General features: G+C 39.6%; 1 protein-coding gene across 1 annotated transcript in view; it reads right to left on the bottom strand.

Moving 5' to 3' along the window:
* Nucleotides 1-21574, bottom strand: part of MTA1 (metastasis associated 1) — a gene marked incomplete at its 5' end in the record, with an annotated part of 64906 nt that extends 43332 nt beyond the window's left edge. Inside the window, 6 exons of the mRNA XM_008949606.1 lie at nucleotides 3328-3430; nucleotides 5098-5215; nucleotides 10992-11055; nucleotides 11227-11353; nucleotides 19029-19122; nucleotides 21507-21574. Of these exons, the coding sequence (XP_008947854.1) occupies nucleotides 3328-3430; nucleotides 5098-5215; nucleotides 10992-11055; nucleotides 11227-11353; nucleotides 19029-19122; nucleotides 21507-21574 (574 nt within the window). The remainder of the gene's footprint in view (nucleotides 1-3327; nucleotides 3431-5097; nucleotides 5216-10991; nucleotides 11056-11226; nucleotides 11354-19028; nucleotides 19123-21506) is intronic.
* Between the last annotated feature and the right edge of the window lie 2287 nt (nucleotides 21575-23861).

Here is a 23861-nt window from a genome sequence, read left to right as displayed (position 1 = left end):
AGCGCTGCGTTGTCCAAAGGTACAGAGACAGACGAGCAGGCAGAAGAGATGCAGTAACACAAGTGGGTTTCTAAGCTTCATAAAATTAAAACCAATCTTTATTTTCATAGAATAGAATCACAGAATCCTTTAGGTTGGAAGGGACCTTTAAGATCATCAAGTCCAACCATTGAGCCATTAGGGCTCTAAAGTCCTCTGCTAAAACAGATCAGAATCTGTCAGGGTTGGAAGGGACCACAAGGGTCACCCAGTTCCAACCCCTCTGCCATGAGCAGGGACACCTCCCACTAGATCAGGCTGCCCAGAGCCTCATCCAGCCTGGCCTTAAAGACCGCCAGGGATGGAGCCTCAACCACCTCCCTGGGCAACTCATTCCAGGGTCTCACCACTCTCATACAACTTCATGTTGTATAATATACATTATATAGCCTGCATAAGAATACAACTACTCTTGAATACTTTACAGTGTCAGCCATTCCTGTATCTGAGGCCACAATCCTCACGCTCCTCATTTTATTCCTAAAGAAATTAGTCTGAGAAATCTTTAACAGGAACACTGATCCCAGCAATCCCTACTCCCTGTGCTGCTTGCTACACCACATGGGTGAAACGCTTGTGCTCATGCACGCAGCTGGAGCTGAACTACCCTGAGCAACTACAGCAACAAAAAAGGGTGCTGGGTTTTTTTTTTTTACTTCACTCAGACCACCTCCCCAAACTAGTTGACCATGCAGAGGAACAAACTAGTGCCAAGCAGTGCAGGAGTAGGAAAGGTAAAATGCTTAAGCAGTAGTTGTCATCAAATATATGATTTTGGCCAAAACCCAAACCAGTCTCCCTCTCAAGTTTCTGTGGCGATTCACACTTTGCTCTCCTCTCAGCCTCCCAGTCACTATCCTCATCCCTGCTTCACAACTCCCCCATTGCCAGCTTTAGCTGAACTAATACTTTTGTGTGTGTGTGTGGCATCTAATTATAAACTGGATCCTTTGCTGATTCTGGACTGAAGAAATTTTTATACTGATCTTTTCAGTGATTCTCATTACAGCACACACCTTCGAGTGGCTGTATCAGCAAACCCAGCAGGCAGCAGCGAACAGCCAGAACTAACTATGAAAACCAGCTTTGCCACCAAAAGCCTACACAAGGTGGCAACCCCCATCACAAAGCAGCTCCATGGTCACTCTAAACCAACCCAGGTGCAAGCCCCCACCCATCGGGGCAGGTCTACCCTCTCGCTTCCTGCTGGGTCTTCCTGACACCAACAAACACCACAGTGGCAATTTGAATCAATTCTGCTTGAAATTTACCCAGAGAATAAAGTTGGTAGCTTCTCACTAGTGTCCTGCATTTCACTTGAAGCAACTGTGAAACCATGGGCTTCTCAAGAAGGGTCCCTTAAAAAGCAGGAATACCCTTTGCTGGAAATATCCCAGCTCACCCCATCACTCCATCTGTTTGTTCCACATCACTGGTGGAGATTATCCTCTCCCCGCTTTCATCCATTTCCCTAAGTTCACCTGAACAAGTAGAATTAATCTTTTGCACATAAATCTCTTAGTTCAGCCAGTCTGACTTTACTGTTGGCACAGATCAAGGGTAACAGCAATATACTGTGTAAGCAGCCCAGTGAAACTTCCAAGAGCCTAAATTTTATAGTGATTCTTTAGTGTAGCCAGAACACTATGAACTTTATGAACCTTTAAAAGTCTATACAACATAAAGCATATGTTTAACTAGAGACAAAAAATGTCTTAATGGATTCTGAACTGTAAGATTTTCTTCAATTTGGACTGCAGTTAACATTTTTAGTTTTAAGCAGCTTCATTTCACTGTTGGCTCCCTGTTCCTGAACTTGCACACAAGGCCCAAGCGGCCATGCAAAGGTTTTTAAGTGCTGCAATGCAGATTAGCCATTTTAAAAAATTTTGGCCAAAGTTCATAGCAGCTAGTTTTATCTTCAAAGTACAGAGTAAAATCAATTGGTGTGTATTTCTAAGTATATACCCCTCTCGTCTTAAGTACACTGCATTTCACCACTTCATTTACCTCAGATCTTTGTGTGTTGTCCCCCCCTCAGTATCTCCCCAAGTTTGTATCATTGAGCACGTTGATCACTCACTGCTGTTTGATAAAAACACACTCTGGTTGCATCATCCAGCGGCTTCCATAAGAACTGGAGGGCCCTGTCCAGGCAGATTTTCACATAGGTCTAGTGTCACCTCTCTTGGGAACACCCCATTAACTTACCCAACATGGGAACAGCCATGACACACTCAGGAAAATTCAGGATGAAATTCAAAGCATAACAACTCAGGATGGGAAAAAACAAGAACCAAAGGGCCGAGAGAACCAGGGCCCAGACACTCTGCTAAATTGAAATACAGACTCAACTCCATTTTCCAGGGATAAGGCCCTTGGCTGAAGCAGGTAGCCCTGCGAGTCAAGGTCCACGTTTATCACATACCATGGCAAATAAACACAACTCTCAAGACTAGTAAACCTGATACTACTAGCAGCTTGTAACTTTACACACTCCTCTCTTAACCATATCCAGTGATAACTTGTTCCACTAAAAACGTCAAAAGGTCCAATGACCCATCTACTTACACCACTAACCTCCCAAAGAGTCCTACAAACTTACATAAAAGACACAGAATTTGGAGTGCCACATTTTTTCTTTTTTTTTTTTTTTCTAAATTGTTCAGTCACCAGTTGCTGTAAGAGTCTAAAATTTAGTATAGGTTTCTAATCTAAGTGCATGCCAATGAAAAAGTTTTAAAATCTCTTAAAAAGGAAAAGTTGGTCAAAGATTGATTTGGACTTAAATAAAAGCACACATTTCACCACCTGTACAGATTTGCAGAATTTAACTTTATCTTGCTTACCTATTGGAATCTAGGCATTAGAAAGCATCCACGCTCAATCAATAGCATTTTACCAGACTTCTTAGCAAACTATTAACAGACATTAAAACGTCACTGGATTTGAGAAAGGGAAAAGATAGATAGAGTAATGAACTGGCAAGAAATTAGCTCACTAAGCCTTTGCTATGCTCCCTGAAGTATTTGAAAAACCTCACCAATTACAGAATAGTTTTTACATGCCGTTTGCTTTTCCTTTGTGGAAATGATTAAGTAACTTGTAAATCTGAGTGGTTGTTCCTGAAGTCACGCCATTCCCAGGAAGGCATGTAAAATGTCCACCATTTCAAAACGGAGAAAGCGAACCAAGCAACCAAACCATTCATACTAGTAAAGCAAAAGGAACATAAAAAGTGCTTTTATTAACATTTACTTATTTAAAAGAGAGGCAAAAGGTTCTTACCGTGCTACCACCAGGAACTGGTCTATCTGCTTGTCTACTAGTGGGTTAAAGGCTTCCCAAACTTTTGTTTCAAGTTTTGACTGATCTCTTCCATCGTCCTCACCTGGTTGAAAAACAAATTTGAAATGCTTGGCATGGCTGTTTCAACATAAAAGTACTTTCAAGACTTTTTTATCTAACAATAATTTAACTGCTGACCCACCCCAGTTACTCTGCCTAACAGGCCATTGTGAACTTTTCATTCACCTATTTGTGCCAATTTCAGCTTGACAGACACACCACATCTCGTCTAATCAGGAACCAGATTTTCAAGAACTGTTTTCAAAGGACACATGTAATGGGAAACCGAGTTAATCCTTCTCCCAACTAGACAGCCTCTCTTCAGCCCCTCTCTTCTCCTCTTTCTTGCAGCAGTTCCAGGAAAACAGGCACACTCCCAGGTGCTCTGAGCAGGCAGACAGTCACTGGTTCAACCTGCATCAGCCACTTTCTAATGGGGAAATCATGGCATCAGACCCTGACTTTTTGCTTTTTGTTTTCATGACTCTAAGCAAAACAAAATATCCTGAAAAAAACATACAGGAGCTACTGAGTTGTTGTTGTGTTTTTGGTTTTTGTTTTGTTGTTTTGTTTTTGGTTTTGTTTTGTTTGGTTTGTTTTTTTTTTTTTTTTTTTGTTTTTTGTTTTTTTTTTTTTGGTTTTTTTTTTTTTTTTTTTTTTTACTCCCTTTAAAACATCAAGAATATCCTTCTCTGAAGCCCCATGTTGGCCCACTGAGGGAAGAGAGCACCTTTCAAATTAGTTCATCTTCGCTTAGGAGGCTTGCCCAGCTGCTGAGTAAATACCAGTTTCATAGACAAACCAAAAAAGAATCCTGACCAATTTGTTTCCCTACTTTAACGTAAGGCTAACAGCATTAGCAGAGCTCCTAAGCAAAGGCAGATCACATCTCTGCCTATGCAGTCTGGAGAAGATCCTTCCAACATGTGTCACAACCCCTTGCCTCTCAGGAGAAGCATACTGACAGACCTTTCCCCATGCATTACACAGGTCTCGGAAAGGAGTGATTAGATGCCAATATTCCCCATCCCTCTCAGTTTTTCCACTAACTTTCGGATCCGTACGGTATTGTAAAGACAAGACTAAAGTTAGTTACTATTTGGTAACCAGCATCAGTTACTGCTGCTACTCCCTTTCCCTTGGGCCAGGGTCCTCATGGTGCTACCACCCCATGACACAGTGGGGGCAGGCTGAGGTCTCACAGCACATTCAAGCCAGCAAATTTCTTCTCCTGTCTGTTGTGCAGGTGAGAAGTCTAGGCTGGCAGCCAACACTTGGGATGGGGAGAGGGCTCTGAGAAATAATGGGCAAATTGATGAGGGTAGACAGCATTTAATTGGCAGTAATTTGGGAGGGGTTCTTACAGGAAAGTGAGGCTTGATTAAAAACACAAAAAGCTTTACAGACATGACGGAAATTTGTGTTTCCCATGGTAACTCTGAAATCTCTTAATAAAAAGAGTGCAAACTCTGAGAGAGCCAATTAATTCAATTTGTTTCAACAACTTTTATGATTTGGACAAACGCCCACTTAGACTGGTTTGAGACACAACCACTGCGTTCGGCTTCGGTCACCAGCAATGCACACCACCGTTGCACGCAGGAGCACGACCTGGCAGTGGAAACCTTCACCTCATACCTCTGCAGGCCACACAAAAGTGGCCACATTCGTTATAGCCTCTTGACAATTGAAATAAATTATGGCAATTACCCTCTTTTAGTAAGTCTGTTATATCTGCCTGGTATCTGTTTCCAACTCGAATCTCTCCTTTATCAGCGAGTAGGGTCTTTTGTTGAGGATCATATACTAGTGAATAAAAGAAGAAATCCTAAAAATAAAACAAGAACGAAAAAGTAAACAGTATTATAGCTTTACTTTCAGCTCTGCATACATACTAGCAAGCTTTTACATTATAAGTTTGATTTTACTACCTATATATAGATTCTAAAGTGGAATGAACAAACAATAAATGAATCACCAGTTTCAAAACCCTACGTTAAATGCTGCCATTTTCTTCTGTAATATAAGTGTGACATCTCTCTTCAAAAGCAGCCATTCCCTTAATACATAGTCTTTGAAGTGAACAAAGCTCCTCTTCACAAATGAGGCTCAAAAGGGCCAGGAGATAAATTTTAGCACTATCATCTGTTTCAGAACAAAAAATTGCACTTTTCCATAGATATATTCCTATTTCACCAAAATAGCAGTGCTAGATGCTAGTGACTTATCCACACTGAAATACTGGTACAAACTAAAGTGTAACTTCAGAGTGTTACAGCCCTACCAACGAAACACCCCACAGAGACACGAAGCCCCAGACAACCTCTCTTGTCTTTGCTAGCCTTACTCCAGTATGTCCATGTCTCTCTCATGCTGGGAGGCCCAAAGCTGGACACAGCACTCCAGAAGCAATCTCCAAAGGGGTGAATTCCTTCTCTTCCATCTGCTCGCTACGCTCCTGCTAATATAGACTGGGATGTTCTTGGCTTTCCTTGTCACAAGGATACACTGCTGATCAACTTCTAGTTTGCCACTATCTAAACTTAAATCACCATGTCTCCTTCTGCTCATTACTGGGAGAGGGTAGCAGATTTGGCAGCAGCAGCAATTAGCTGCAGGTGTCAATACATTAATTTGTTGCTTTTGTTCAAGCAGATGAGAAAGACTGAAAAAGCTGCTTGGCTTCTGTTGCCTGGGTGTGTAAAATTGAAGCAGAAGTCATACCAGAATGAGAATGTCCTGCCAGGATGGAGAAAGAAAACAGCCAAAAATTTAACTACTTAAAACTGCACAGTATAAATAATTAAAATTTTCCACATGGGTAACAACTTAGCTACAACTATTGAGTGACACATGGGAGAACAGGTATGCTCCAGCAAAGTGAAGTATGGGATACAGGGCAGGAAGAGAGCCCTGGTAAGACATGAAATAACACACCTATCATAACCTCTGTCCCCAGCAACACCAGGAAGGAGAAGCGTTTCTGAACAGAAACATGGGCTGTGCGGGGTACCATTTTTCACATCTCAGGTTTCTGGCCCATCTTCCCTTTCCCCATATTTCTGTGTCAACAGCAGGCACCCTGTTTAAATACGTCTCATTTCACGCTCATCTCATTTTCCCTTTCCTGTATTTGTATGTGTCGACAGCAAGCAACAAAAATTAGGACAAAACCAGCATCCATTTCAAGCCCTGTTCATCTTCATGAGGAGGTGGCAAGGGAAGAGGATTTCCCAATCTGTCATACAAAGCCTGAAAAAGGGAGAATCAGTGCAAGTTCCCCCAGCAGTGTGGTAAAAATTCTGTGAGCTAGGGCTTCAAAGGCACATACTAGTTCTATTCCCCAGCCGTCCGTATCACACATATTAATCTAAGACTGATGTCACAGAGTTAAAGTCTCCCATGTTTTCTGTACATGTATAACGCATCCAGTTACAGAATGTGAGAGTGTTAAACACAGTAACTATATTTTCCGCTCCAATTTTACTAAAACCGGGAAGAGATCAACATCTATAGAAGGGAGAAAAAATGGCAGATTAGAGCCAAGGAACCCAAAGCAGCCAAGGAGCCAAACCTGTTCTGCTACCTAAGAAAGCTACTACACAAAAAGGTACCACTTGTGCAGCACAGCACAAGAGGCATGACAGGAATTCACACCAATCTCCTCCAGCAGAAAACATGCCATTTCCCCACTGCCAATGCATGAACTTCCAGGGCAAGAGCAATCCTGTGTTATGTCATGATAACAGCATAAAAGTCATAGCTAACACTTGGAAAAATGCTGTTCCAAGATGCAGCCAAGTCAACTTGAAGCACTGTCTCGTGGTTGGGTTTGGGGGGGCAGGGGGGTGGATTCGGTTGCATCTTAAATTAACTATTTTTTTGACATAATTGATTCCTACTCGCACAGGCACCAGGGTCAAATTACATCAACCTAACAACAGAAGGGAACTTCAGAGTATATGAAAACTCATTTATATTATAGCTGTGTAAAGAAATCTTGGTCTCTTGCTCCCTGACATACACAAAGTTCAAGATATTACAGTATTTTGAGAATGTATTGTTGCACAAATAAAACAGTGGAAAGCTTTCATCTCACAAGCTTCCATATTACAAATATAGTGGGTTTTTTTTGTTCCGTTCCAACTCCAAAATACCTAACTGTAGGACAAAATATATGCAGTGCAACATTCATGCTTTTCAGGCATGTTGCCCAGCTAATATGCAAACCAAACACCATAGTATAGTAATGCAGTGGGCCCCAAGGAAGGCCAATTTGACAGTCATTTTCTTAACACAGTCTTTCTTAGCCAGGGAAAGTCATTCATTGTGTAGGCATTTTCTCCCATGGTATTAGACTGTTAGATGTCCTTCTGCTTCTCTTTTATTGATTATCAGTATGAATTTTCTCTATAAAATAAACTTAATCCTTCTCTACCAGTCTCAGGCTATCTTTTTATATCTTGTCCAGTTTTGTCTCAAATAAAGGAGATTCAATGAAAGAAAGAAAAGCTTTTAGGCTCTTCTTCCCAACCAGAGCCTCCTCAACAGAGAAAAAAAACAGAGGTTTGGGGCTCAAAGACAGACTCTAATCCCCCAATACAGCACTATAATTATTCCCCAGCTCATGCAAACTGAGTGGGATTTCTGAAAACATTCATAAATGCCAATTTAGTGCCAATGCAAACTATAGTCCAAGGAACAAAGAAGATCCTTGTATGCTCTTAAGCACACGTGAACTCCTGCTCACCACTACACAATAAGAACAATTTTTCAGAAGGGTTGCACAAGAAGATTGACATTCACACAAAATAACATGGCTCTTCAAAATCTTCCATGTTCGTTTAGCTGTCAAAAATCTGTATGCTTAGTTTGCAGCAGTTAAGAAAAAGAAGGGTTTTCTATTTCCGTTTCAGATACCAGAAAACACTCAATGTGTTTGGAAAAATTAAAATCACCTGCCCAGAGTTAACATTAATCCACTTAAAACTTTCCACTTCTCCAAGGTACTAGACACATATGCTCAGAGCTTCCCTACCCAAGCCCCTAAGCTACCTGTAGCTACAGCCAAGAATCAACGCCATAAAGAAACTGCAAAAGAACTGGAAAAATAAAACAGGCTCAAAGTGAAAGTACAGAGCAGAAATAGTGGTGAGTTCACATTACAGCTTGCAAACTTAACTTTCATTAAGTCACTTTGGGTGAGGGAGGGAAATATGAGCATTTTATTTTTAGGGGGCATACCAATAGGAACAGAAATGCCAGACATCTGCACAGCCAGCAAAATTCACACAAGCCTCTGGATATATTCTAGCAGAGCAATAAAATAGATGGTACATATAAAATAGTTTCCTGCAGAATACTGAAATCTAATGCTTTTACTCTAACTGGCTATGCCCTTCTCCTTATCTCTATGGGAATTCAGGATTTACAGGAAATTCAGTTTTTTTCCTTTTTCTTCCTATTCCTCACTCCCACTAGAAACCCAGTTTTGCCAGGCACAGTAAAAACATCAGTACTGATCTCCCTTCAGCCTGCTCTCCAAATTTAAGGAAGCAATCTTCCTGAGGAAGATGACAGAGAGCAGGTGGAATGAGTAAAACACAGGCAACACAAACGTAATTTTGCTATGCTTGCTATTTCCCTAAAAATTCCTGTCTGCATGTTTAGCCTCCTTTGATGCAGACAACCTTTGGCTGAAAAGCTACTTCTACTGGTCATAACATTTAAGAAATCAAATGACAGATTTCCCTAGAACTGCTTAGGCTTTATTGACAGAAGTCATGTTAAAAAACCAAAACCAAAAAAACCTTGAAATATTTTGAAAGCAAAGAATGGATTAAGAACAGTGTGGGAAGGAAGAAACAATTCAAAACAATACCATCCAGTGCTAGGAATCTGCCAGGCACCAACTATCTCCTTTTTTTAATCTCTTTACCCTCCACTCAAGCACATTTGTGTTCCTGAGCTTTTCATTTCTTTACCATCTGTCCAAGTTAGTTTGCACCACAGCAAAATACCATGCTAAGTGACAGGACACATTCAGGGAACTCTCTCATTCTGTGAAATCTCTAAGTGCCTGCTCGGTTTTAAAAATAACCCACATCACTCATCTTGCATTTTGAGAGTTCAAAAGGATGAAAAAAAAGAAATCTCTTTTTATTCCTACATCTGCAATGATTAGAGGAAACCAGCCAGCTCCCTTCTCTGTCTCAATGTACCTACTGGTAACATCAATGATAATAAAAATACATTCAGAGCAACGAAGAACGAACACTGCTTAAAAGTTGGGTATTTGTAAATCTAAAATAATTTCATTTTTATTAACTTTTGCTTTAAAATTGCCATATCCTAGACTGCTACCTGGTTACAAGTATTTCTGAAAACAGACGCCCTTGTTTGATGTGATGCCATTTGGCAGCCCTGAGGAGACTCTACATGGTTTTGGTTTCACATTCCAATGAGAAACCTGACTATTTAATCCCTGTGCTTTGTTTAAAATTCTCTTAAACTAGAGTATCAGATTAAAATTAATCTTATGCTTAAATAAATACTAAAGACAGCTAAAAAAAGCATTTAAAAAGAAAGCCCAACTATAAGACAGACTACAGAATGCTCCTTGCAAAAAAAAGACCTTTTTTCTCCTTGTTTTTTAAAAGGCCAATAATGAGCATTACCCTTCTGTTTTTAATTACAATATTTCCTCTGTTGTATAATTACTTAACATTTTCAAATGCAAATATAATGCTTGCAGAAGTGTTAAAATAATAATATACTGCAATTCTTTGCTAATCTTCCCAAGTAAATCTTCCCAGACTAACAAAATTCCAAGACTGTCTAAACAGAGCTGGCAGCTGGAGGTCTATCCATAATTAAAAGTATATTTTTTAAAACTGCAATAGTAATTTTTAAAATCCTAAACATCTGAAAAAGCAAACCCCAAGATTTATATTCTGAATAGAGATTAAGAGTGCAAGACAATTCAGTTTCAAGTGTCTGGTCTGAGGTACCTTGAAAGAGATAAACAGGATAAATTTCTGTAGGACTCAGAAGTTAACTGACAAGCAGTTTTTCAAGGATCTAAGTGTCTGTGGTGGCATATGAAGGACTAAAGGTAAATATTTTTAACAGTGAACTCAAAAAAACCCAGGGAGCTAAGTTCCTTCAGAAATCTGAGGTAATGTCAAACTTAAACCATACTCACACAAACCTGGAAGATTTCAAGATAAAGCAAATATAGAGAAATACAACCTGCCGGCTTGTTCCCTGCTCTACAGCTACCACATCTCCCACCCTATCTTGTCCAGGGCATGAGGTTTGACCTTTCAGGCTGCCAGGATGATGAGCAAGTAGGGCTCTCTTTACATAAGGAGAGAGGCAGTTTACTGTCACAGGGATGTAAACAACAGGTCTGGCCTGTAGATCCGCAAAGTTTTATATCAGAATGAAAACTGTACGGAGCCCAAAGCTTCCCACTGTCAATGTCCAGTATGGACAGAAATGAAAGAACCACCCTCTTTTCAGAAAATTTGCAAAAAGCCACCAATCCTAAGTTGTGCCAGAATACACTGTTCAAGCTAAACGGTTCACAGAATAGTTCATACCTCCCGTTCCAGATACGACTTAAGGGATTCCGTCTCATTTAAAAGAGTGACACTGCATTTGCCTCTAAAAAAGAGAAACACGTTTTATGAAAAAACATCTTAAATGCTTAGGTGATTCACAATATGGCATTACTGAAGTTGCACACGGAAATTAACCTTATGTTGAAGAACAGTTAACTAATAATAATGCCATTTGGTTTTTGAGTGGAAAGCACTGGAGGAAAACAGCCGTTACCTAATGTGTGTGGCTGGCAGAGATTCCAGCTGTCGTGAGAGAAATAGCTCACGGTGTCGTAGCTGATGCTTCTGTTTCTCTGGTAAATCAACCATTTCTGGGTTTTCCATCTCTTCTTCCATTTCTCCTAGTTAAAAAGAGACAAAATTGATCATCAGGAACAGTGCAAGTATTTATCCTGAACCAATCAGGATGAGCTGCTCCAGAACTTTGCTAAAAAATGCACATTATTTAGATTAAAACTAATTTCATCTGAAGCCTCACATTTCAGACAAGTGAACAATTAAATAATTAGTAGAGGTCCTTTAAATGATGCCAGTGAAGAACTGTATTTATTCACTACTGGGATCAAAGCATTCCAAGTACACACAGGTCACACTGTTCAGGAAGCTGGAAGCCCTACCAACAGAGAAGCTCTGAAAAGGGCTGCTCTCAGAGACCAGCACCTCTCCACCGGAATCATTACAAAGATGCTTACACACAATGGGTGAAGGAATGAAAGCAAAGTCTTTCCTCTTTGCCAAGCACCTGTTATCTTAGAACCTACTCCTCTTTCAGGATATCACAGATTGTTCCATCCCAACGACTTCAACAGCTTTTGCAGGCAATGCCCCCTGAAAAGGTTAAGTTATTTAATTACCATATTTCCTTCTTTTCAACCCAAACAGCCAACAGATCACAGCCAGGAGATTAACTGCAATGTAACCAAGTGCCTAAGGTCAGTCTTGCCACCTGCCCTACTCTACCCCAACCACACCACACACATTAGACCGCAGCACCGCATTTCAAAAGTTTGCCTTGTTCTGTCAGGATCCACTATCGCTGGATTGGAGCTAACCAACCAGTTTTTAAATGAATGCCACAGTATTTCTATGAAATCACATCCACACCAATACACAACTGACCAAACCATCTCTAGGCACCTTTCTTGTAAGAAACAAAATATCAGTATGTTTTGTGTTCATTAACAAGTACCCTGTCAATTACACAACATAAAGCAGTAAAAGGCAAAATACAAACAAAACGCCAAACCCCAAAAAAACAACACGCCACACAAAGCTTCTCCATGATGAACAACTGCAAAAGAAAACATCAGAAAATGAACTTAAGGTAGTTAGAGTATTTTACAAACCACAAGAAAAGTTTCCCAGACTGTACTAGAATGAGCTGTGAAGTCTCATACAGTGTAAAACTGTAATTTTATGGCAACAGTATTCTCAAAGAGTAGACTTATGCCTGCAGCTTAATTCAACTGTTGTTGCCAAGAAACGTTTCTAGTCAGAAACACATCCAGGCACAGTTTTGATTTATATACCATCAAGATAACTTAACTATAATCTTCACAGTTATCCTAAAATAAAGCAAAGAGAAAGGAGTGATCTCCATTTTATAAAACACTAAAATTGCATTTAGTCTGAAATAGGCCACCATTATGCCAAAGGGGGGTGACAAAATTATATACCCTTCAGGTTCCCCACAGTCGATCACTGTTTTACTGTCCTGGAAAAGGACCTGTGGTTTATACATCCCTCAGGTAAGCTGCTCCAGCAAGGAAGGAAAAACACAGTAACATAATTAAACTGGACTGCAACATACAGTAGCTCTTATAACACATGAGCTGTTAAGCATAAAGCAGTACACACTTACATTTTAGTACTTTCCTAGCAACTAGAACACCAAATTTACATTTGTGCCACTGTTTCATGGTTCTGCAATTTATTTACTGAAGCGGATGCTGTTTTAGTTGAAAATTAATATTGTGGCTGCTGACCTACTCTATAAATATACCAGCAGCAATCCACAAACAAGTCAGCAAGTTCTGAGCTAGCTTGCTGAAAAACTGAAGGATGCACAGATGAAAAGGCATTCATGCCTGTGCATACAACAGGTTTTAGAAAATGGGAGTAGTGCACTGCGTCATGCAGGAAAAACACTATAAGAGGCAACCTAAAATACTTATCTTCAGTATATTTAATGGCTCAAATCTTCCAACAAAATCAACCAACAAAATGAAACCACACAGCACAACCAAGCTAATCTTGGGAACCACATCCCTTCAGGTAGGCTTGTCTTCCAGCTAGTGTTTTATTTATGTGTCTAGATTTTGTAACAAAATAAGGAAGGTGGGAGGCGCATGTTTTCATCTTATGCCAGCTCTAATGTGCACAGCCTTTCAAAATAAAAAAAGCACAATAATTTTTTTCTTTAAAAAAGACAGACATTTCTACAGGAAACAACAACTCCCCATACACACAGAGGTAAAACTGTCATAGCTTCTCAAGGAAGAGACAGGAATACTGTAATAAATAACAAACAACCAAGTCTACATAAGCATCTTCCCTCCTTTTTCACGGTCATGATTTCGTGAATAGAATAACCTGGCAAATGCTTTCAGAACCAAGGGAAGGAGAGAACAGAGGGCTGGATCCAGCATCAGGAACCAATCTGCCTCACTGAAGTCATGCAAAAGTGGGTTTGACAAGAGCTGTAACTAATACCACCTCTCTGCCCCTGCACAGACAGCAAAGGCTTAAGTCAGACTATAAACCACAACAGGGGCTCACTCAGCCTCAGGATCCAGGACAAGCCCACCTGACACATCTGCACTTCACCCTCCTACAGCTCAAGCATTCAAGCTTTAAGTGAAGCAGACTGCATCCTCAAGAATGGTGGCTCCTGACAAATAAGGACCATCATCCCCCCAAAACATACATATATTTAAAAAATGTATAAGAAATCTTTTCAGAAAAACTGGCCTGTGATGTTTTACACTACCATAGAATAAATTGTATGGCAATACAGTAGGTACAGTATATTGGGACTTCAAAGCTCTCATAAAACCCTACTTAAAAATTAATCTCTCTGCTTGATAGATGTGCTTGTGCAGATTTAAAACTAAACATTTAGTTTTAATACAAACAGTAATATATTAACTATGCAGAAATAGCCAGTGGAATGCTGCAAAGAGTGTGTTAGATTAAGTATTATTTGATATTTGATGACAGTATTATTAGTAGTACATTAACAAAACTTGAAGACAACTTATATTGGGAACAAGAGACAGGCAGATTGGATACAAACAGCAAGACTCATGTGAAAGCTAACATATATGGGTAAAAACAATTAGAACGAGTAAACTCTGAGCTGGCAGGAGAAACCCAAGAGGCAGTAATTGTAATTTAAAATGACTAGGTGTCTGAGATGCAAAATTAAACGTCAATATTTGCTAGACGCTAGGAAGAGTACCAATTTCCTATAGATTAGATTGGGCTCCTGTTGGACACCATCAGAGGCAGAAAGCACCAGCCCTTTACTCTGCGCTCTGGGTGTCATATGAGTGGCCACATGGCAGAATTTGGAAACACAAAAAGGCAAACAAGATACAGAAATTATGTTTAGAGAGCACACTAGGTTGGCCAGCTTGGGAGTCAGTCTGTAGTACCAGAAGAATTAGTTAGCATGGTAATCACTAACAAAAAAATGTAGAGAAAAAAAAGAGGGGTCAAAACATGGGGAAACAGAGTAAAGCTGGTGCTAGTCACCTTCCTTTGGTAGCAAAGGAAGCTTAAACTCTTCGTGTTTTAACAGCTCAACTAAGCAGCTCAGAAGGACATTACAGAAGTGTTACATATGAAGAAATGAACAGTATACATTCCTTCTTCAAGGTTCAGTTTTATATGGTCTATATTAAGCCTCAGCCTTAAATTGCTCTCTACCAAAAACCAGATATTGGTTCACAGCTATAGAAAACACAGTGAAAGTTTCAACAAATAGAAATCCTTGTGCCTTGACATTTCAGGAGTTTGCCACAATATCAAGACATTGCACTACAATCCCTTCCAAAACCCTCTTGTGGTCATCTTTTGCAGCCATGGCCACTATTACTGGTAGCATACAGAGCAAACAGACACTATTTTGGATGCCTGGCATATATTTCCTTACTGTACCATCCCCAAAAGAGAAAAAAAACAAGCTTCCTCCTCTCGGTAACAACAGAGACAAAGCGTCATTAGTGAATTAAAAAATCTGCCTCCTTTTAAATCTGCCTGTGTGGTGTTGGGAAGAAAATGGAGGAGGAGAACAAAATGGTATAAATACAAATAAAAAGAACTAATTTGTGAACCTATTGTCAAACTGCATTTAAACTGTTGTTACCTAAAATTCTCAAAATGCCCTACCAGGTCTCAGGCAACTTGTGGACTGACTGAGCAATGACACCTCACTGCTGCAAGACGTTTATTTTTAGAAGCTTCGGCACTTATAAAACCATGCTGCCATACATACCTGGCACCCAAACATCAGCTGCTGAAAACTAACCACAAACCTGTCAAACCTGCAGGCACTAACTACTCATTTCTCCAGCCACTACAACTAGTCACTTATTGTTTTACAAATCAGCATAAACATTTTTAATGAAGCAAAAACGGTGGTCATAAGGCAGATCACAGGTATCTGGAGATGGCTAGGCATGGATTGATAGAAAGGAAGATAAGGAGGTTGGATTCCTGATGTTGGAAACATTTACGTAATTATATATGAAATTATGTAAGACATTATATAGAAACTAAATATAGAGGAAATAGTTGCAGCATCCAACAGTAGCTTGAAGAGTAAGCTATCTTTCTTGCTTCTTTCATCAAGTTCTGCCTGCAATCTTGTTTGCATACAATATCTATCTTAACCCACTATCAAGTCTCTGGGCAAGAATATTAAACAGTCTCCTACCAGCGGAGCAGGTTCATTTTACAATTCTATGATTTTATTTCAGAAATAGGTGGAGAAATTCCCTAGAATAATTTTTGAGGTGATTAAAAAGGCTTATGGATAGCAAGTGCTAACAATGTGTGGAAGCCATTATAAGGCTGAAAGATTTATAGGACAGCCCAGACAAGCTTTTTATCATATGATAAAAATAGTAAGTAAGATCAAATCCAAGAATCAGGTTGCATACATCAGGTACTAATTTACAATCACCAACTGCAGAATAAGGTGCTTCCAACTCATTTCTCTTTGCAGAGTTATGAGAAAAGACAACATACCTCATACTTGTCTGTTTCACACATCTGATGGATTATACAAGGTAAAGCACAAGCATTTTTAAATTTTTACTTTTTTGAACTTTGCAACATTCATTTTCCAATCACATCTTTTTTATTCTTTTATTGCAAGGGAAAAAAATATTACAAAATGTACATATACTTTTTCCATTCATGTTCTGGCCATATCTTCCCATTATTTGGCTCTCTCACTGCACTGACCTCAGCAGTAGGTCTAAAATAAAGGCGCCTTAAATGGAAGACTGTGTGAATCCAGAAATGTCTGCAGTCAGAAAGCTCCATTAATCAGCTGAACAAAGGCAGTTAAAAGATCAGCGATGCAGATACGTACATCTACTGCAAATGCATCAAAATGAGGCAACAGGAGACTTTATGGAAATGAACTCCAAGTCAGTGACAGCCTTGAGTATCTCTACTAGAATCTTAACATCCACAAAATGTAATTTCATTATATCATGCAGGATGTAGGGTTTTTTTTCCCCAGGGTAAAGAATTAACAGCTGTCCAAAAGCTTAATTTTACTCTCTTGTCCCTCCTAAAGAACAGAAGCCACACAACAGCCCATCTATCTAAATAAATGGAAGTAATTTACTAGCATTTTTATTCTGCATCAGAAAGAAACATGCCGGAAAAAAATGTTAGCTACTAATGAAATTTACACTAAGAGACAGCCTCAGCTGTCTCTGGTGGCTCTATTAATAGGATTGTGCTATAGAAGAATTCTGTCTTTCAAACATGTATGAATAAGAACAACTAATTATTTTTTTATATAAGTAATCTTAAATTTCTTATCACAGAAAGATTCCAGCCTTTGCAGGTTCAAAGAGCATTTACACAGGTTCAAATATTTTTCACTTTCAGCCTCAGATGTGTTTTCTTTGAGTCATTCCTACCTTCTTCCTTTACTAAATCTAGCAAAGTGTGACACAGATGAAGGAATCAATAGTCATGTTGTTTGTGGTGATGCTCCTACTAAGCTTCAGTATTCTCAGATAAAATTAATACTGCTGCACTGAAGAGATATAAAAAAAAAGCTATGCCGGCTACCACAATTCTGCAACAGCCAAATCTCATCCTAGTGCCACATGACCTTTTTTGCAAGGTATTGTGCAATAGAGGGACTTATTTGGACTTGAATCTACAACAGAAAATATTCAAATTTATCAATAAGGGGCTAGTTTTGCTGTATATTTTCCCCAGTGCCACTACAGTTGTGAGAACACAGCAAGACATTATATTCGTTGTTAAAACTGAATATCTGATTTAATCAATCCCCATGCACTACAACTATGTAGATCTGTATTACACAGACATCATAGTCTATTCATATATACACAACAAGAAGCACATTAAAATACAATGATGCTTGGCAGCCAAATCATAATTTGACATGCACAGATCTGATTGCTTCTTTTTCATTGATGTATGTGCCTTGAATGACAAGGATTGATACGGCTCTCCATGCTTTTGGTTAAATTCTAAGCGATCTGAACAGCTAAATCTCACATACTCCATTGCCCACAAGTAAAACAGCTTAATAACTCCACCTGCTCAGTCTTTTTCTCCCTTTCAACATGTCAATTTTGCTAACTGTTTTTTTTAGTATTATGTCCATCACCTTGCAGGGATGGGAGAAGAGGGATGCTGAACTGGCAGAGGAAGGTGTCATGAACCTAAACCTAATCCCCACTGGCAAATAGAAGAGAGTCAAACAGGCTGAAAGCACTGCGATAAAGTGCCTGAGGTCAGGTAGTATATTGCACTGCTGCTCCACTCAGAGATGCATACTCTCCTTGAGAGCTACACAGTGCACCATTCTCACCACCTTCAGTTTAGAATGCATAGGTCTACAGCAGCTTCTCAAGCTATTTTGCATGGGGTTTTAACCAAAGTTTTTTAAACCTTTTTTTTTTTTTAACAGAAGCTATATAAGCAAACATCTAATCTATATTGACACATCTCTATATTTTTGCATGTACTTTTTAGCGTTTTTAAAATTTCTATAATTGAAAGAATTGTAATGCTACGTGTTTAGGAATAAGCTTCCATCTCTGGTCAGCTAGGTACCTCCCATGCCTCTGATCTCTTTATGAGAAGCGTAAATGTCAATGTAAGTTAACACAAATTCTTCCTATCTTTTATTTTGTAAAATAACAAAAGTCAAGAAATTAGTTAAGGAATGCATATATGCAAGGAAGACTGATGTAACGTAGCATGAAGAACATTCCTGCCGCCCCCCCCCCCCCATCTTTCTTATTTTTTTTTTTCTTCTTTTCTTTGTTAAAAAAAAAAATCAGAAAGTAACTACAGTACTAAAAAAAAAAAAAAAAAAAAAGGTTTTATGTCTCCTCTCAACACATACGTTGTTTTTCCCTAACAAAAGGACATGAAATATTCAAAATAGTGATGTCCTAATATACTTCCTCTCATCTCAAAAATTAAGCATTTCACTTCTGTGGAGAAAAGATGATATCTTTATTCAGCCCTAACCAAAAACTTCTGTCCTGTCCCCACCATAATCAAATCATACACCAAATGACATTTTAAAAGATTCATGGAAAAGGAAGGTGGAGGGAAGGAGGGGGAGTAGGAGGGGAAAGTGACAAGTCAGCCAAACAAGTAATGCAGCTTGCTGGAGGTAAGTACAGAAAAAGGACACTTAAAAATAATAATATTGATACTTGTATTTGCAAAGTTCTGTCCAAGTTGGGCAATTTTGTGTAGAAACAATCCAAACAAGCTTACTTGCATGTTTGTCTGCCAATACAATAAGTGTACTTGATATGTCTCTTCTTCTGTAGAAACATACCACCTTTGCTTCCACATTCCCATTGGCAGTCTGAAAAAAAGAAAAAAAGAAAAACTGAGCACAAACCAAGGACTGAACTGTATGCATCAAACTAAAACTTCCTAAATAATAATAAATTTTGCAGCAGGGCTACATAGCATTGCCTTTTAGTACCCTCCACTTGCACACACATTAGGACAGAAACTCTGATGTGATCCATTTGACTTTGGCCTTTCCATCCTAATTATTTCTGTGGAATCACCATTTCTACCAGTTACAGATGTTTCCAGGCATGAAAGAAAAAAACCAAAACCACTAACATGCAGTTACAACATACTAACAAGCCACTATGCTACTTTTCAGGTGATGCCTACATGAAGTAGAATTCAAAAGCATCTTTAAAATCCTAACGAAAGAGACTGTGATATGGTACAGAATTCAGGTTCAGGCTGTTCTCCAATCTCTGTAGGACAGGAGGAAAAAAAGAAAGAATTCACAATTATTATTTCCGCAAGAGAAACTGCAGAAGGTTTTTTTTCCTCTGACAACAATGGTAAGCTAAACTACGACCACCACCATAAAAACAAAATAACACCACCAGACCAAACAGATAGATAGACACACACAAACCCAAAGGCATCACAAACCACACCCAAACCAAACAAACAAAAGGTAATTTGTAAAGGAATCAGAGAATCGTTCTGGTTAGAAGAGACCTTTAAGATCATCAAGTGCAACTGTCAGCCCAGCACTGCCAGGTCACCACTAAACCATGTCCCTCAGCACCACACCTCCACAGCTTTTAAACTCCTCCAGGGATGATGACTCCAACACTTCCCTGGTCAGCCTGTTTCAATGCCTGATAACTTTCTCGGTGAAGAAATTTGTCCCAATATCCAACCTAAGCTTTCCTTGGTGCAAAGAATCAGGAGAACAAAGGAAGCTGCACCTGACAATAAACTCTACACCATTGATAACATACAAAAAAAAAGTCTGAGTTTCTGAAAGGTTTGAGTTTTTTTTCTTAAAACAAGATATAGGGGATCAATCACTTATAAGATAGCACCTACCAATTTGTGAAACTGGCTGTATATAAACTCTAGGGGAAATACATCTATGGGTTTGTAACAGCCCTGGCCAGTCTACCATCTCTAAAATCAATAAAGAAAATTTAAGTTAAAGGAATTGTATCCCACTACCAAGGAGTCCTTGAAAACCATAATGATGGCACCACAGTTTAAGAAACTAGAAGACTAAGATACAAATTCCCCTGTGGGAAGTCTCCAAAGGTAATGGACCCGCAATTGATCCACAAGGAAACAAAATTAAAACCGATATACATGCTTGTTGCTAAGACAAGAATGGAGGAAAGTTCCATCTCTTATAATACCAGTTCTCCTAACACAAAGGAAAAAAAAATCAGGGTATACATACATGCATAAATATTTCCCCTTGCAGCCCACTAATTTTTGGTACAAAGCCTGTAGGACTTCTGTCCTTTCCTGTTAAATAACTCAGAGCTTTTAAATTTTGAGGAACTAAAATACTAAGACAGGAGCCATGTTGTTAAAACACAGACGGCTACAATGCAGAATTATCTATTTCATTCAATAGGCTTCATTTGTACTCAGTAGAAAAAGACAACACAAGATAAACGATTCATTTCAACTTGAAAGCCCCAGCATTCAGGTTTTTTGTCATTATATTGAAACATTTTCTCTTCCAAGTAACTGTTGCAGAAAGACACGTTTTTCCATCAGTGGTGGCTGAAAAAAAAAAAATTTCAGCCCATTAATTTAAACGGAAATCCAGCCCAGCAATGTTACATTCCTTCTGTAAGGCTGCAATGGACATGCTGGTATTAAACCTGATAAAGTGGAATGTCTGGGACACAGCTAACGGCTTCAGAACAGTCTTCTCTCCTCAACTGGATAAAATTTCATCATTGAGGACTTCAGCGGGCTTCCCACATACAAGCTATCACGCTTCCCGTTTAGATACAATGAAAGGGAAATTTAGCAAGAGAAATAAAACACTGGCCAAAGAACAAGCAGCAAAGACAAAGTCTGAGGAAACAGGTAATAGCTCCAAACCTTCCTGTTGAGCAAGTCTCCCCCAAGAAAGATCAAATTACAAAGCTTTCCATCCTCTAGGCAAAGGGTTATATTAGCTTCATACCCTGTGATCCTGGCACTGAACTGAGTACTGCCCTACAATCGGCCATAATCACCTTGAGAATGAGCTGCCACTGACACGAGGTCACTTCATACCAAAGAACAATCTAGCAGGTCTCAAAGCATTCCAGAAAATTAACGGAACAAAAGTATTTTTAAGCTTCTAATGACCAGAGCACTGCTAAAGCATTGTTTTGATTGCAATCAAATCAAACATCATAAATTCAATTAACTTCAAAGAGGATGGAAAATTTTGTTTACCTTATTGAGCTCTTCTATTCTTCGTATCAAATACGGGTTACTTGAAGAATTTTCAAAGTAGACGTAATCTGACAAAAAGAAAAAAAAAAAAAGACTTTAAAAAATTATGTGCTAAAAATCGAACCAAAACCTCACATGCATACTTGTTAGAAACACCACACCGAATTAATTTCTTAGCACAGGCAGTACTTGAAACGTTCCTACGAAATCCACGATTTTAAGTGATGAAATACAAAATCTATGCTGGCATAAGGAAAATGTATTAATGTAATCTGAAGGCAATAAACGCACTTGTGGGGGTGAAGGAGCTCTACTGTCAGTCTGGAATGAAAAGCATATGATCTTCCTTCTCTCTCTGATGAGATTATTTCCACTTTGATCACACTGTTGTCTTCACTTGCTTCCTCTTATCAAAATCCAGCCACCTCTCACTGGCAATATGCAATCTTTCCTCTTCCCCTCCAGCTCAACTTACACCTACTCTCCATTTACTTAGCATAGTTTATTTCTTTCTTGCTTGCTTATCTTCTTCTGGACTTCCTGGTCTTTTACACCTATATTATCCTAGAATAACCTCAACAAAACTCCATGCAGTGAACCAAACAAGTCAATAAGGCTCATATTTTCAAGCAGGACAAACATCTTAAGTTTACAGGAAGAAAATTAGTTCTTTAACCAAAGTAGTGTCTTCCAAAAAATCAGAGGAGCATCAAGGAGTCCTATATAAATTTTTCTGTATTACTGAGCTCCAACCTTAAACAATCCCTTTGTCCAGGTAAGGAAACAGCTCAAGAGTCCTGAATGGCCTTGGCTTTTATCTCCCAATAGTCCAGAAGCCAAACCCTAGGCCTTAAAACTGAGGTAAAAAGGGCTGAATTCGCCTGCCTGCACAGCCACCCATCCCTGAGTGCTGACCTGGCATGTAGATTTGAAACCATTCCTTCCAAGGCTACCTACTAAATTCAAGACGACTTCCCAGCTCAATTGTGTTTGGAGCACATTCACAGCCCCCAGCCATGACTCCCCACACTGAAGGCATTAGCATGGTGCTCCACCGATGAATTGGTGTTTGGCAGTTGGAGCCTTTTGTAAATGGAGACAACTACTGACGCTGTTAGTCTCAATCTCCCCGAAATGGTCCTTAAAAGGGCATCACCAGAGATACTGTTGCCTCCTCCCCACACCAGAGGAAGGAAAACGCCCCAAGGGCCTCTGCTCTTGAAAAGCTGAACCGTGAGAGTTAACGATTCCACTCTTATCTCCAGGGTGGCCAGGAAGACAACAGAGCATTCACCCCTCACGCCCTACAGCAGCCCTTCTAACTTCCCGCATCGTACTCCTCAAGCTCTGGACACCGATTCTTTCCAACTCCTCCTCAGCGCTGAGGTTAGCCGTAGGTCTCCCTGGAGGTTACAGGCCAAGCTACACGAGACTCGAGAGCACGGAGTGCTGGGTGCAAGCCACAGCTTGCCCTACCTGCAAACCCAAGTCCCCTCGTGTCCCTTCAACAGAGCTGGGCTGCCTTAGGAGAGCTGTCACAAATCAGGATCCCCAAGGGTTACAATCCCAAGAGTGACAATAAATAAAAAATAAAAACCGGTTTCTAAACTCCTCTTTAAAAAAATTGTGTCACATGCCATGAGTTGCAGACACCTTGACAATGAAGTCTCAGCAGTCTTGGCTGAGGTGATGAGAGAGGAGGCTGCAATGCCAATACTCCAACAATGCACTTCTTGGGTTACCTAACCACACATAGTGTAACTAGGGCCAATAAAGCATAGAAATAATACACCATTTTTTAAAAATGCTTTTGTGCCTTCTGTGGTCCAGACCTCTTGAACTGATCATCAGCTATCTTCATGCACACACCACAGATCGAGGGACTCCAAAATTTTCTTCCCAACTACAAGAGGTGGTTCCTCTTGAGTGTCACTTCTCTGAAAGCTTTACACTGGAGAATGATCTCATCTAAGGAACTGAACATCTTGTTTGTAGAAAAAGTTCCCAGAAACAGTTAAAACACCAAGTAACCAGGTCCTAAATTTCCACTCCCAAGCACCTGCTCTATGCAGCACATCAAATGGGAAACAACAGGCTCAACATTACTATGACCAACTCTACCAGAAGTCACAAAACCAAACAGATATTTGGCAGCTTCAGCAATAACAACTGCTGACTGAAATAACCATGACAGGCATTAAGCAATTTACAGATGAGCAGAGTAAAGAGAAATCTTTTCTCCCACAGCAGAACCACTCATGCCCTACAAGGACACTGCAGTGGAGGATGTGGAAGCTTCGAGGGGCCCCTGAGCTCACCAGCCACCTCTTGCCTCAAGGATTCCTCACATGAAGA

This window comes from Merops nubicus, unplaced genomic scaffold, assembly GCF_000691845.1.
Source record: "Merops nubicus isolate BGI_N331 unplaced genomic scaffold, ASM69184v1 scaffold26061, whole genome shotgun sequence".
Taxonomy (NCBI): Eukaryota; Metazoa; Chordata; class Aves; order Coraciiformes; family Meropidae; genus Merops; species Merops nubicus.
This window is presented reverse-complemented; position numbering and strand designations above follow the sequence as displayed.